Here is a 15,116-nt window from a genome sequence, read left to right as displayed (position 1 = left end):
TCCGCCGCCGCCTGCTCTTGGTGGTCAGTGCTCCGCCGGGCGCAGAGCCGCTGCCTCCCCAACACAGACCCTCCCTCCGAGGTCAAGTGGGCCTCAAGCAAGCTGCTTGTCTGAAGGCACCGCCAGCATCTCCCTGACGACGCTGCGGCGGCAGGCTGGGGGAGCCCCACCTTTGGCAGGCAGGGAAACTCAGAGTCAAGGGCTACTCTAGGACTGTGAGGGTTTGACACCAACAGGAGGAACCCACGGCCCACGAACCCAGAGGCCATGGGAGGAGGCTCTGGTGTTTTCAGGGAGAAGGAGGAGCTCCGAGGCCCGTCACCACCGGAGTGAGAGTCACACCGGCTCCAGCCTATCGCTGAAGCCGCTCAAGTGCATCGACGTGTAGCTGGTACAAGAGTGAACGCTGAGTGGACAGGCCTTCAGCAAGGCCCTCTTCCAGCCCAGCTCCCAGACGAGAGAACCAGCAACAACTCAGAGTGGAACGGGCGGTTCTCACTACGAGCGTCCATTCCCGGGGCCCGAGACCCCTCCCTTCACAGGACTGTCCCTCTTCCTTTCCAGGAAGGCACGTGTACCTGTTTTTCTTCCCCACCCCGCCCCCCAGCCTGAGCCGGACGGTGGGGACGTGGGAGGCGGTGCCGGTGCTTACGTGTCATAGATGTGGATGTTTGCTGGGATGGCGCTGATGAACCCGACCAGCTTCCGACTCGAGACCACCCGAACCCCACAGTGCCACTGGGGGAGCCAGCCCGGCGGCCGGAGGGCCCTGGAACAGACACGAGTTGCCGCTGCTCAGTCCCGCAGAGCTGAGGGTGGTGCTAACTCCTGCTCCCACCTCCCTGGGGTGAGCACCTGGACTCTCTTGAGGGACACGCCGCCCGGACACAGACGGACTTGAGCCACAGCCCCTTCTCGCAGCTCAGCCCTCGTGGCTGACTCACCCACCAACCCAAGGCTGCCACAGTGGGGTTTCGTGCCCGACCTAGTTTCTTTACGCTCCCTCACTCCGACAGCTCAGGCCAGAGGACAGGCCGCCCTGGCTCCAAGTCCAGCAGGTCCCACGGCTGGGAGCCGACCGGGGAGCCCCCGGAGCACTGGCCTCCGCCAGCCCGCACCGGGCAGCCCTCTGCATGCCAGCCTCGCGCCTCCGCCCTTCTGGACACTGAGTGCGGCGGCCCAGGAGGACGGACGGCTCAGGCAGGCAAGGCCGTTCCCACACAACTGAGCACATTCTGGAACCGCGTAGAAAAGGACTCTTCTAATTAAAAAAACAAAAACAAAACTGAGTGGCTTTCACCTCTCCTTCCCTTCCTACACAAAATCACCATATACCAGGTGATCTCTTCTCCTGGGTAACAATTCCACGAAGCCCCCTCACCCAGTCATTCTGCCTTAAATAAGGTCTCTACTCCAAGCCCCACTGGGAGCAAGCCTGCTCCAGACGCGGGAGCTCAGAAGTCACACACCCACGTGCCACTCAAAGGCTGGCTCGGGGGGTACAAACTCGGATGCCCCGTGGCAGGTCTGCTCTCTGCCTCGGCGGAGAGCCGTAAGAAAGCCCTCACAACTCACCATAAAAGAAACTCCGGGGAGTAATCAAACCGAAACATGTTGTCGTCATCTTCTACATAGTTCTCATTCAGGAGGGTGTACAGTTCTTTCAGCTGCGGAGAGACAGGCGCTGCCTTAGCGGCGTTCTGCCGGACGGGCCGACCCCACCACCCCGGGGCTCCAGGTCTGCTGGAGGACAGGGCCAACCACCAGAAACTACGTCTGATCTCATGATCCTATCCATACCAACATGGCAGGGACTCTTCTGGAAGGAGCACCCTGGCTGGAGCAGGACGCTGAGCCACCAAGGGGCAGAACGGCAGACTTAGGCACACAGAGTGGCAGACGACCAAGAATGTCACCCAAGCAACCAACCACTCCCTCGTTAAGACAAGGGAGTGAACGAACGAACAGGGAGAATGCAAGCGTGAGAGAAGGGTATCCGCCTCGAGCGGCTGCAGAGGGCAGCCCAGGGCCATCTCTGCGAAGGTGCGGGCAGGCCCCAGGGGCAAGCCACGCGGGGGTCAGCTCCGAGCTGTGTGGCTCAGCTCTGCAGAGAGCCCGGGAAGGAGGCCCGAGTAGGAGCTGTGTCTGTGCGACTGCAGGGCTCCCCGAGAGAGGGGCGCCCCGGCCTACTCACCACGCCACGGTCCCCCAGGTCCAGGGCGTCCCAGGTGAAGCCCTGGGGCAGCGTGTAGGGCTCCTGGCGGATGTTGTCCTTGTCGGGCTCCACGGGGCCGTGCGTGTTGACCACTTCTCCTGGAAGAAGGGCACAGCCATGAGCCTCGCCGTCCGCCCCCAGGAGCCCCCCCACCCCGAAGAACACCCTGTGCTTGGCAACTGCAGACCGTCTCTCCAGCTACCCTTGGCCCCTAACTGAGGGCCAATTCACGGCAAAACCTCAGAACAATCACCGGGGTCCAAGGCGGCTGGGTGGTTGGGAATCCTCTTACATCTCCCTCTGGTTACCGAGTGACAGCTGACTGATCTGGCTTCCTGCCTGCTGGCGGGGGCGAGCAGTGCTGCCATGGCCCTGGCCCGTTGACCCAGATGGACTTGTAAGGAGCTGCAACAAGGCTGCTTCTGTGTCAGCAGCAACGATGACGTCCTGGGCCCATTCCCGAACCAGACGGCGTCATCCAGGCGCCAGGCTGGATCCTGGCCCCGCCAGCCTTAGCTTTCAGCACCGTGGGCCGGTTCCCTGCTGCTGCCAGACTCTGCAGAGTCTGAGAGCACATTTGGGCTGAATCACCGAGTCCCCCCAACGCTGCCGGGAAGTTAGGCTCTGGCACCCCTCCTCTGCGGGGTGCGTGGGCGGTGCTTGGGGGTGCTCAGAAGATACAGCCCCAGCTCCCACCCCCAGGCAAATCAGACTCATCTGATAAATGCTGGGCGACTCAATCACTCAGATTTGGCCACTGGTGTTATTCCGTTTCTATAATCCAGAGCTCACTGCTGTTCACACTGGAAGAATGCAGTGTTTAGTCCACTCTGAAGACAGAGCCTTCCGGAAGGACCCACTCAGCACACCGTCCGCCCCCAACAGAGGGCACCGTATGCACCAGACGCTGAGCTCACACTGACCGGCTCTCAGACTCCTGGCCCAATAGTATCGTCCCTACGTGCGACGGGCAGCTCTAGACCCTCCCAGGAGCAGAACGGAGACCTGTGGCTGTGAGCTGGGGACAGGCCACTGGCACTGATCACCCAACTCTCTCTCACTCGACGCTACCCACTGCAGTCTGGCCCCTCAAAAGGTTTGCTGGGGACAGAGGTGACATTTTCTTGCTTCGTTTAGAAACTGACCTTTTAACTTACTCATAAAGCAAAGCAGTTTAATATAAGTGAATCCGCTTCCAATTCACGACCATGTGAAATTTTTTGAGCCTGCAAAGCCAAGGGCTAGACCCCGGAAAGTACCGAGGATCGCTACTGTCACCTCATCTAGGTGCTAGTCTGTTCCCTGTCATATACTGAACTTGCACCTCTTCCAAAACACATTTAACTTCAGAATTTTTTACTATTGTCTTCCTGAGTTCCACGGCCAGGATACCAGTGGCTTCCCCACCGCACAGGCACCACCACTGACGACGAGGACACCTGCTGAGAAAGGTGTCACTGGGTGACCGCGTCGTCGTGCAAACAGCACAGAGCTCTGCAACTACACAGACCCAGACGGTGTCACCTGCTACATGCCGAGGGTCCACGGCACGGCCCGCTGTCCCTAAGCCACCAGCCCGTACGGCACGTTGCTGCACAAAACCACCCGGCATCAGGTCAGGCACCAGAGAAAACAACGGAATCGAGATGTAAACACTAGATGTGTAAGGCTGCTGTCAGCATAACGCGGTGAACTGCTTCAGAGCAAACAATCTTTTAAATAGAGTTGGCGTAGCTCAGTGGATTGAGCACGGGCTGCGAACCAAAGTGTCGCAGGTTTGATTCCCAGTCAGGCCACATACCTGGGTTGCAGGCCACGGCCCCCAGCAACCGCACATTGATGTTTCTCTCTCTCTCTCTTTCTCCCTCCCTTCCCTCTCTAAAAATAAATGAATAAAATATTTTTTTAAATAAATAAATAAATAGAGTATACTCTCAAATAACCATACACAGTAAACACAGAAATCGGCAGCACTGATATTTACCCCCACTGTCAAGTATCAGGCACTACGCGCAGCTGCACGCAGTTGCACACACTGCACACAGCTGCACACGCTACACTTTAGCAACAGGCAGCGCAGGAGCAGCCGCGCTCACCGTGCGGCGATGCCACTTGGGCACAGTAACTTTTTTAGCCCCTTACAGTCTCACGGACCCACCACCGCATACGTGATCTGCCGCTGATCAGAAGATCACTACGCGGCGCACGGCTAGCTGTATTACAATCATCTCCAGGCCAACCCTTGTCATCAGGGCTGGTCACAGGACCGGCACTGCGTGCGACAAGCATTCCCATTCTCTCCTGCACCACCTGTTGACGGAATCTGGAGCGCGCCAGTTCCGTGGCAAGAGCTGGCACACGAAACGGACACAGGTGACTTAAAAAGTACAGCGGCATGATCTGAGAAAGGAGGTAAGAATTTTACCTGGGAGCACACAGAACTGTTCCATAGCCTAAAACACTTGCTGTTTAGAAAGCCTTTAATGGGGGCATTTAGGACGACTTTTAAATTTCTAAAGAATTCTGGGTCTCTTCAGTGGAATACAATCTAATACAACTCTCACAGCAAGGTGGGAGTGCTGCAAACAGAGCTCACTGGAAACGCCTGAATGTTAAAACCATCAGCGCCATTCCAGCGGCAAACACAAAGCAAGGAGCCAGAAACCACACAGCCCCGGGGGCGCTCGGGAGCAGAACGAGGCAGGCGCATCGGCCACGCAGCCCAGAGACACCTGACCCTCGGGGCTCTCTGCGGGCGGCTCGCGGCCACAGAGGAGCCCGTCACCCTCCGTGAGGGCCGAGGGCCTGAAAGGCGGACCGATGAGACGCTCGGGGCGCGGGCTCGTCCACACACGCGCACCGCAGGCACGTGCGGCACGAACAGCACTGGGCCCGCTGCACCTCCCGAGTGTGCCGGGGCCCCCGTGAGCAAGCACGTGGCTTTCTCACGACCTTTTGAAAACAGAACAGCTGCACCTTCTACAGGGACAGGTGGAGAAACTGAGGCGAAGGACAAAGAGCAACTGGGCTGAAGAGGAACAGAAACCCATCACCTAACTCGCCTCATCGCCAAGTCCCGCTGTCTGTAAAAAAATGGGGCTAAGCTACCCACTTGCAAATTTCCAATGAAAAGTAAAACCAAACCAAAACGCCAAACCCCATCTGAGAACTGGACTAACGTGTCTGGCAATCACCACAAAATGAAACTCCACGCATTCCACTCAGAGGCACAGCGTGTGGCTCTGCTTTCTTTCTGCTCCCTTTAGAGGGAGAGGTCACTGGGCCCGGCTACTAGTAACGCCCGAGGAGCAGCATTACTGTGACCCAAAGCCTTGCTGGAGGGCTTAGCCAGTGGGCCTGGGACCTAGGTGCCTGGGGTAGCCCGAGAGAGACAGGGTCGATGGGCTGGGACAGGGTTCTGGAATAGTGCCTGCCTGCTTGCTGATTCACGGCTCGTAGCGCTCCAGGCAGTGTTTTGCCTGCAGGGGGTGCACCTCAGCTTACCTCTGGACTGGGACTAAGCTGTCCAAGAACTGCATCGCTCTAGAGCAGAGCTCCTGAAACTTTCAGTGGACACAAATCCCCTGCACGTTCCAATTCCAAAGACCTGGAGCGGGGCCTAAGAGTCTGCACTCTACAAGCCCTCAAGCGATGCCACCCTGCTGGTCTGAGGCCACACTTTTGCAGCAAGGCTCTGTACTGCATAGGCCCCACCTCTGGAGACAAATGTCCTCGGGCACAGCTGTCCCTCACCAGTCTTTGGCCCTGCTCCCTGCCCCCCCCAAATTCACTGTCCAGTTGCACTGTGTTTCTGGAGGGGAGCAGTAACATGCATGTCCTGACGGTCACTCACAGTTGGTGTTGGAACACACATTCTTCCAACGCGCTAACCTTCCCAGTCACAGAAAATGGGAGCGGGCTTGCAGGGGGCCCAGAGCCATGATGCACGGCTCCTGGAACTGCGTCAGCATGACCCCCCGACATGAGCCGTCCAGTCTAGCTGGGGCTCCGTCCCGGGAGGCATCTCCAACTCCGCTACGTCCAGTCTCTTCTGGGATTCTTTCAGATTTTTTGCCTGTCCCAGCCTTTAAGGGTTCATTATCGCAAACCTACATACGGTATTCCAGCTGTTGAACCATTGCTGCTAAGCCAAATGTCAAATTTCTTTGCATTTAGTAAGGGTGCACTGGCAAGAGACTAGGGGAAGAGACTGGGGACTTGGCCATTCCAGGATTCAACATTTCCCCAAACAAGACAGTCTCTTTACAAAATCTGTGTGAAAAGATACACCCCTGGGCAGATATCCCCACTTGTCATGTGCCAATACATCATTTTTCTTCGTAGATTTATGCTGAATGATGATGCACCGAAAGAATCATTGTGTGTTAGAATCAGGGTGTGCTACCGTGCAGAGAAAAGGTCCCTGAACAATAGCCTTTCCTACACTGCATTTTCAAGACTACCCTCTAGCCCTGGTTGGTGTAGCACAGTGGACTGAGTGCCAGACTGCGAACCAAAGGGTCACTGGTTCAATTCCCAGTCAGAGCACATGCCTGGGTCGTGCGCCAGGTCCCCAGATGGGGGGCATGTGAGAGGCAACCACATGCTGATGTTTCTCTCCCTTTCTCTAAAAATAAATAAATAAAATCTAAAAAAAAAAAAAAAAAAAAAAAAAAAAAAGACTATCCTCTAAAAACCACCAAGGCACCCCAGGACTCGACTGTCCTCCCCCACAAACTCAGTGAGGAGCCCTCAGCACAGCTATGACCCGCCCCTTGCCCCTGCGACTGGGGAGAGAGCGCATACGTACCCAGCTTGGGGACGGGCTGTGTGTCCCAGAACTGGTAGCTTCTCTTGCTAGCCTCCTCCATTGTTTTGGCAGGTCCCTGGCCCACTGAAAACAGTTCGATGGCCTTCTGTATTTCCTGGATCCTCTCCGCTGGCAAAGAGTTCATCTGGACAGACAAAGTTGGGGAGAGAGAAGGCCCACTCTGTTAACAAGCATTTCTGATCAATCACAGGGGTACGGTTCCTGTTCTGATCCCAGAGGCCAGTCACGTGCTGCACAGCTGGAGAGAGCACCATGACGTGGGTGCTCCCTACAGGGTCTGTCCCCTTCTTGTGATGTGTGACGGCAGACGTACTACGTGCTCAGTGCAAAGTTCCAAACGATGCGGAAAAGTATAATACGCATAAAAAGTAAAAAAAAAAAAAAAAAAAAAAAAAAAAATCCCATCCCTCAAATGTAACCCTTGTCTTCAACCGTCTTTATGTGGGAAGTAGAGAGAGAAGAGGCAAACATAATTTCAGATGCTTTTGCTTGCAAGTTCCAAACACACACAATTTCAAACACTAGAATCGGACCATACAGTATTATTCTACAAGCGGCTCCTCTTCAAACACTGTGTCTGAGAGACCTTTCCATGCGGCCACACGCACTTGCCCATCCTAACTGCTGTGCGTGGGCCGCAGTGTATGTAGCCAACCCCCAGCAACGGGCATTTTGGTGATTTTGCTCTTCAGTGTTGCAGACAAGCTGCAGTGAACTTCCTCGTCCATTGATTTTTGTTCATTTGGACATGAACTCCTGCAGGATAAGGTCTAAGAAAGGAGGCTTGCTGGGTCAACAGATATGCACATTTGAGATTATAATTAGTGGTTAATAAACCAACCAACAGTGTTACAAGAGCATGTGTTTCTCCAGACTCTTACCATTAGATTTACCAAATCTTAATCTCTGCCAATCTAGGAGGGAAAAAAATATTGCTTTAATTTTCATTTCTTTCATTGTGAATTTAATCATCTTTTCATACACTGACTGAGCATTTATATTTTTTTCTTTGTGAACTGCCAACTCATTTCATTACTTTAAATTGACTGATTCATGTATTACAAATATTTTCCCTGTTTACTATTTATCTTTTGACTTTTATAGAGAAGTTTAAATTTGTCAAGTTTTCTTTATGGTTTCTGGGTCTTATGTCAGGCTTATGATTATAAAATATGCATAATTTTTCCTAATGCTTTACTTCTTCCTCTTTTTTTTTTTTTTTTGTTAAATCACGAAGGGAAGGAAGGTTATAAACCAGTATGTTTACACTGCTGACTCCTGGGAGGCAGGACTGTCGACGTCATAAACGTTTAAGCCTGTAGAGAATTTTTATGAGTTCATTTGAGCCAAAGAGAGGACAACTGGCAAGGAAGCAAAGTCTCAATGGAGAAAGTGCTCCGGAGAAAGCAGGCCTGCACCTTATTTTATACATTACAATCAGAGGAGGAAGCATATGGGGTTACAGGAAATCCATTCATAATTAGATTAGGGAAGGGGAAGGCAAAGCAGGGAAATCTCTGGGACTGGATAAAAAGTAAAATGAAAAGTCATACTTCTTTTACATTTGTGGGTATACGACAGTTAGCAATAAAACCCACAATAACAATGAGGGGTTTTGTGGTCTCTGCTCTGGTACAATGAGGGACGGGGAGGGGAAAGGTGGGGAGGGCGTGGAGTGAAACCACCCTGACGCCCCAAAGGTTTAATACTGTCCCGAAGGTTTAATACCGCTGGAGGGACACTGAAGTGCCTGGCAAGAACCTAGCCAACCCTGTGGTCCATAATGGTGGTATTTTTTCCATTGTTATCTAGATGCAAAACGACAAAAGGCTCAGTTAAGGTAAAGACTGACCTTGCCAGGGAAGACACTGGCCTTGGACCTGACTACTCGCTGTGACTCGCTGTGACTCGCTTTTGGCTACAAGTTTTCACTTCGGACGCTCCTGTGGAGTCACCTTAGGTCCGAGTCTGTGAGGCCCACCATGCAGGCCTCCCCTGAGCGTGTCAGGTTTAAAGGGGCGCCCCTTTTTCGTCCAGAGGATTATAGCTGATTTTAGTTTTCTTCCTCTTGGTAAGTTTCGCCCCCAAATTCTCTACAATGAACTTCATCACTCTCATAAAAGGAAAATGAAAGAGCTATGCAAATAGTACTATCAAAATTTTCTCGTTTCAAAGAACAGAACCATTCTGATACAGGCTCGAGCTCAAACTCCCCCGGACCACCCAGCACCCGCCCGCAGACAGAAGACCAACCAAACAACTCCCGTCAAGCCAAAGCACGAGCTGGACTAGAACTCCCGACTGAAGACCTGAGTGGGCCACCTCTCTCGTCTTTAAAATGGAAAGACTTTCGTTTTAATACCGTTGTAGGGATCCTGAAGTGCCTGGCAAGAACCCAGCCAACACTGCGGTCAGTGAGGGTGGTAGTATTTTCACAGGGGATTTGATGTTGACAAAAAAGTAAAAAATTACTTCAAGCCCCATCTCCATAAGAAGACTGAAGCTGGAGCATGAAGCCAAGTGTATGTACCTAGAATGAGACCGATTTTCTGGTGAGGCTTACAAACTGCTCGGAAGGCAATGCGAAAAAGGAATTGTGGGTATGTTTTGAACTTTCCCCAGGGCCTGCTTTAAAGAGGACGGTACTTACCTGAAATAAAAGGCTTTCTTTTTTTAATGTAGTTTTATTTACAAAACAAAACAATCCTTACCCCTGCCTCTGGGTTTCCGGTCTGTGAGTCCTAGGTCACACACGGGGGTGGGTCAGTGGTTCTCCGGGGAGACCCGGGGTTTCCGTGACAAAGACCCGCGCTGCAGTCAAGGAACACGCGCAATGCCTGCGGGTCTGCCTCACACGGAACAGGCCTGTGCTCCCACAGGGAGGGGCCTGAGACGGCCGGCTGGGCACCGCGGGCCCGCACAGCGCAGTCACTCCCCTCTCCGTCTGGCGCCCCAAGCAGCGCCACCTGCAGGGGTGCGCCTGTGCACACTCGGGACACCGTGCTTGGGAGCCAGCGTCTGACCTGCCGTGTCTTGACGTATAAGAACAGATTCGTCACCTGGGCTTAGGGGGACAGAGGGCGGCAACGCCTCCACCTTGAAGTAACACCAGTGGGGACTGTGGATCCAAGCTGCCCCACACGTGCACTCCCTGACGCTCTCACGTGAGAAATTGACTCTCAGCCCCGAGCACACAGAGCCTCCTCGTTACCTTTACAGGCTGATCCTGGGCTGAGTCTGCCTCGCTGCCTTTCTCTTTCTTCTTTTTCTGTTTCTTTTTCTTCTTTTTGGCTCCAGTGTCATTGGCTGGACTCAAACCACTGTAAAACAAGGAAACACCGATGCAGAACGTGTTAAAAAATCACCTGCTTTAAGCTGCACTGACAAAGAAGTTTCTGGACAGAGCCAGACCTTCCTGCGTCACGCCTGCTGGCTGCAGAAGCCGACGAGAGAACCCAGGTCCCCAGAGGGGCATGTGGGGGACACCAGAAGACACAGCTCCCCCCCACTCCCAGGAGCTCCCAGGGAGGGAGTGCTGTGCAAGGAATGTCGTAATTGTGTGAAAGGAATGGAATGTTTCTATTCTTGCTTTTGTTTTATATGTTTATTTTCTTTAGATTCCCAGGCTGCTGGCACCAAAGACAAATGACAACCGTTACCAGGGCACTCACACCACTGATACACCCTGAGAGCCCCAAGTTTAGCAGAGTGACAGGACGTCCCGATGCCCCGGGGTCGCAGGTTCCATCCCTGTCAGGGCGCAGGTGAAGAATCGACCAGTGAATGTACGGACAGTGGAACACAAATCCACACCCCGCCCCCCCACAAACCAATGTAAAAAATACGATAAAGCGAAATAAAAGGATGACAGCCAAGAGTGGTCTTTGTGGAAACCCTCCCCCACACGCACTCCAGCCTCCCAGTGCCCCAGGTTTAACGAGTTTCCCCAGCTGGACCTAAAGCGCCAGGCAGTACCGGAAAGGGGGGCAACAGGGGACAGGCGATTTAACGCAGCTCTGCTCTGCGGCCAAAACCGCCCACCGGTCCGGAAGAACGCCTAGAGCAGGCCTGCAGGACTGAGGACGACTGTGGGCCGGTGGAGACCGGGCGAGCACCACGGGCAGGACCCAGCACTAGGAATGTCGGCGGAAGTGAGGCATCCAGACGTTCCCGCCACAGAGCTCACGCGCAGCGTGCGTGTGAGCGTGGTGATGGGGGCCTCCTCGTGCCCTTTTCCTTCTCTGTGACACACCCACTGAATGCAGCAAAAAGCGCCTTGGCCACATTGTTTCCTACCATTTCTTATTGTTTGTGTTGTGTCTCAGTATGTTTATTGAGACAAATCATGCATTATATTGATTCTCTGACATTTTCAATACATTTGCTCCCAAATGGTTCTTCTGGTTCTTGTTGATTTTAGGGCAGCAGTTCTGATTCTGGGGTTTCTCCACCTGACTGATGAACATTCAGGTTCACCCCGTGGCCCGGAGCTCCCCTAACCACCGCCGTCACCAGCTCCCGCTACCGCAGACGGAAGCTGGCAGTGTCAGGCTGGGAGTAATGACTGATGTCGCTCTGCCATCCTCCTTGGAACTCGCCCACTAAAAAGTCAAAAATCATCATCATCTACTGGACTCTTACGCTGTGGGGTCCAGCTTCTCATCTGGGTTCCCTCTGGGATTTTCAGGCGCCAAACCTGCTCTTTCCTGGGTGGGAAAAGTGGGAGGTGGGAGCCCCAGGATCCAGAGGGTGAGAGCCCCACAGCTGCCAGCAGAGGCGAAGGAAAGGTCCCGGGACCCAGGGACGGGACGGAGGAGAAAGAAGGGCTGAAGAAGAGCCCAGACAAAAAGAGATGAGACACAGGAGTGCCTCTCCAGCAGTGGCCACCACCTGGCACGCCAGCTGGCCCCAATCACAAAGCCACCTGCCCAGAGCTCCACTGGGACTCTAGGTGGAGCTTCATCGCACCTGGCTCAAGGACACGCCACCCTGAAGACCACCTGCTCTTGCGTGACTATGACTTCAGCTACCCCTCCCTCCCGGCCAACCACACGTGGGTTTACTCTGGGGACCAGGGTCAGGCCCATCTCTTGTGCAACTCGTCCCCACAGGTGGAAAGCCCTACTCCTGCTGATGGTGGGCGACACTTCTGTCAGGGGCTCCCCAGCCCCCCACAGGCAGGCTCCCACTGGGGAGAAGCCCTACCCAGGCTCTGACTTAGCCCTACCTGCTGGCCGCCCACCAGCACAGGCGTGCAGGTGCAAAGCCCTCCAGCTGCCCCAGCTGCAGCGCCGGTTTTGCCTGCACCCCTCCGCTGGCTGTCCACAGGCGCACGCAGAGGGGAGAGGCACCACCCGCCCCGACTGTGGCCCCTGCGTCACCCCCTCTTCTCCTCAGTCACCAGCATGTCTGCTCTAACAGCGGGCCCTTGCGGGGCGGACTGTGGGGAAGGCGTCACGCACGAGCACAGCCTGGGAGCCCAAGAGTGGGCCCGTCGTTGTGGTGAGAGCCCAGGTGGCAGGGGCCTGCAGAGGAGCTCTCACGGCCAGCTCCTGTGGGGGGCCGGGGGGCCCCAGGTCACTCCTGGCACTTCCCAGACACATCCCAGTGAAGTGGGGGGCAGAGCTCGGGAGATGATCAGCGTTTTCTCTGGACAGGAAGAGGCAGCGTCTGTGTGTTGGGGGGTGAGGAGAGGAAGTGGGCGCTGAGGGAAAACAAAGCTCTGTGTGAGGACACGGGCAGAGGAGGGCCTTTGGAAGGGATCCGAGTGACCCACCACCTGAGGGTTGAACCCACGTTCTGAGGTTTCTGCTCGCACTTCCAAGTCCCACTTGGGGTTACTGCACAGCAAACATTTCACTTAACTGGGTTTTCTTTCTGGAGTGTTCTCTCCCTCAGAGCACTCTGGTCTGTCTCTCTCTCTCTCCTATTCCTCAGAGCTGGGGTCCCCTAGACATGAAAACCTGTTAAAGGGGCAGGCACCCACTCAGGATTCCCGGACCAGAGGGCACACTTTGGACCTGTCCCACTTTGGGGGGAGCTCATCGAAGAAGGGCTCCGTATGCCGATCTGTGCGAGTGAGACATCGGGGAAGGAGACACAGGCGGCGGCAAGCCACTGCTGGCACTCCGGTCGTGGGGACCTAGAGGCGGCCACGGAGAGCCAGGAGGCCTCAGGTGGGGAGCTGTGGCCCCACGCTCACTCTGCAGAAGTATTCAGCTTAATGAATTTAGTTTTTTCCCAAAACTTTTATGAATTAGCTACTGTAATGTTTTTCTCTTCTGCAGATAGCTGCATGTTTTCTGGATTTCACATGTTTCTTTTTGTTTTGTTTTGTTTTGTTTTTAAAGAGAGAGAAGGGAGGGAGAAAGAGAGAGAGAGAGAGAAACATCAATGTGCAGTTGCTGGGGGCCGTGGTCTGCAACCCAGGCATGTGCCCTGACTGGGAATCGAACCTGCAGTGCTTTGGTTCGCAGCCCGAGCTCAATCCACTGAGCTACGCCAGCCAGGGGATTTCACATCTTTTGAATAAAGATGTATTCCTGGGCCAGAGCAGCTGGAAATATGTAAGGTTAGGGACTTAAAAAAAAAAAAAAGAGTAAATGACTTGTAATTGGAGTTAATGTGAAGGCACAGTCTCTTCAGTCTGATTTCTTTCTGTAACTCGCCAACAACTCAGAGCGCGTCCTGACCCACTCAGATGTGCTGGTCGTGCTTCAGAACAAGAACCCGGCGAAGAAATCAGCAGGGAGGTGGGCAGACTCGGCGCGTCTGCGTGCCAGGAGTGGCAGCGGGTGACTCACACGCCTCTCTGAACAGGCTGCTTCTCTGAGCCTGGCTCCAAAGATGATCACCAATGGGGCCTGGGCGTTATTTTTACCGCTACACAGTCTCTCCTTCATCAGGGGACCTCGGTTCCAGGCTCAGCTCATCCCACTAGCTGAGTGGCCTCAAGCTTATTATTCAAGGTTTCTGCACCTTAGTTTTCTCACCTGTAAAATGAGGCTGATGTCACCTTCACTGGATCGTCTGAGACAAAACAAAAAGGCACCTGACATGTCTTTACAGTCTGCAGAACAAACAGCAGAGGTGCCCCCCATCATTTTATTATAAAAGTTTTCAAACATTCAAGAGTTGAATTTTATGGTAAATACTCATGTCTCCACTTGGATTCTGCACTTAACCTAGGTTCTTCTGCTATATTTATCTTATCACATGTCAGTCCACCTATCCCTCCATTCATTCATCCACCTTAGTCAATGTATTTCACAGTAAGTTACAGACATTACACCTCTCACCCCAAACACTTCAATGGCTGAACTTTATACGCAAGAAACTTAGCTGTCTGTCAAGTTCAGATGCACCGTTACGGACAAGTACGATTTGCAAACCATAGCTGTCTCCTGTGTATTTTATAGCTTCTCAAGTCCGGAGTCCAATCCGAGAGGACCGTGAACCTTCCATCTGCTGAGCTCAGAACACTGTTCTGGCCGTAGATCTGGGTAACCACGTTCCAAAGGATTGAGACAGTATAAAATACCTTTTCCACACATTGTGGTCAATACCACTGAAACTTCACTCTATAATTCAGAAAGCCTTCATGGTCTCACGACGACTGGGGGTGACTATGCACATTAACCATCACGCCACACCACGCCGTGCAAGGAGAAGGCAGCCTGCAGCCACGCGCCGCCTCTCCCTGCTGCGCGGTGTCTCCAGGCTGCTCTCTTCCTCACCCCGGCAGAGCACTCACACCCAGACTTCGTGACCTTACATGTGGGCTAAAGTCACCTCCCGTATTTCCTGGATCTCCTTGACTTCCCAACCTTCCTGCATCGTTCGGAACCACGTCCGTGGGACTTACAGCTGCGGGACTCCCCTCTGTGGAAACGGGACTCACCACGTGTCCCTCCCATGCCTGAAAGCCCAACGTCTCCCTGGGCCCATGACACTGAGGTCCAGTCCAGCTCACCCACCCTGTCCCCCTCCTGCTCGGGAGTAACTAACTGCCTGCGCCCACCTGGCCAGACCCCTCATCGGATCCCTGATGCAAAGACTGTGAAACCAGGG

General features: G+C 54.0%; 1 protein-coding gene and 1 long non-coding RNA gene across 5 annotated transcripts in view; one reads left to right on the top strand and one right to left on the bottom strand.

Annotated features, from left to right (window-relative positions):
• NMT1 (N-myristoyltransferase 1) overlaps positions 1 to 15,116 on the bottom strand; it is a 34,438-nt gene that overhangs the window by 9,533 nt on the left and 9,789 nt on the right. For all 4 annotated transcript variants that reach the window (XR_004904937.1, XM_028520882.2, XM_036034029.1 and 1 more), the window contains 5 exons: positions 10,258 to 10,366; positions 7,026 to 7,170; positions 2,195 to 2,313; positions 1,576 to 1,667; positions 653 to 769 (listed from right to left, as the gene is read on the bottom strand). Coding sequence is in view for 3 of the 4 variants with exons in the window: in XM_028520882.2 (XP_028376683.1) it covers positions 653 to 769; positions 1,576 to 1,667; positions 2,195 to 2,313; positions 7,026 to 7,170; positions 10,258 to 10,366 (582 nt within the window). In the remaining variant the exon portion in view is untranslated. The remainder of the gene's footprint in view (positions 1 to 652; positions 770 to 1,575; positions 1,668 to 2,194; positions 2,314 to 7,025; positions 7,171 to 10,257; positions 10,367 to 15,116) is intronic.
• LOC118502230 lies at positions 54 to 13,804 on the top strand. Its single transcript, XR_004904939.1, has 3 exons — positions 54 to 410; positions 2,631 to 2,639; positions 13,792 to 13,804. It is a non-coding gene; the product is annotated as an uncharacterized LOC118502230 (long non-coding RNA).

The sequence above is a fragment of the Phyllostomus discolor genome, chromosome 8 (assembly GCF_004126475.2).
Source record: "Phyllostomus discolor isolate MPI-MPIP mPhyDis1 chromosome 8, mPhyDis1.pri.v3, whole genome shotgun sequence".
Taxonomy (NCBI): Eukaryota; Metazoa; Chordata; class Mammalia; order Chiroptera; family Phyllostomidae; genus Phyllostomus; species Phyllostomus discolor.
This window is presented reverse-complemented; position numbering and strand designations above follow the sequence as displayed.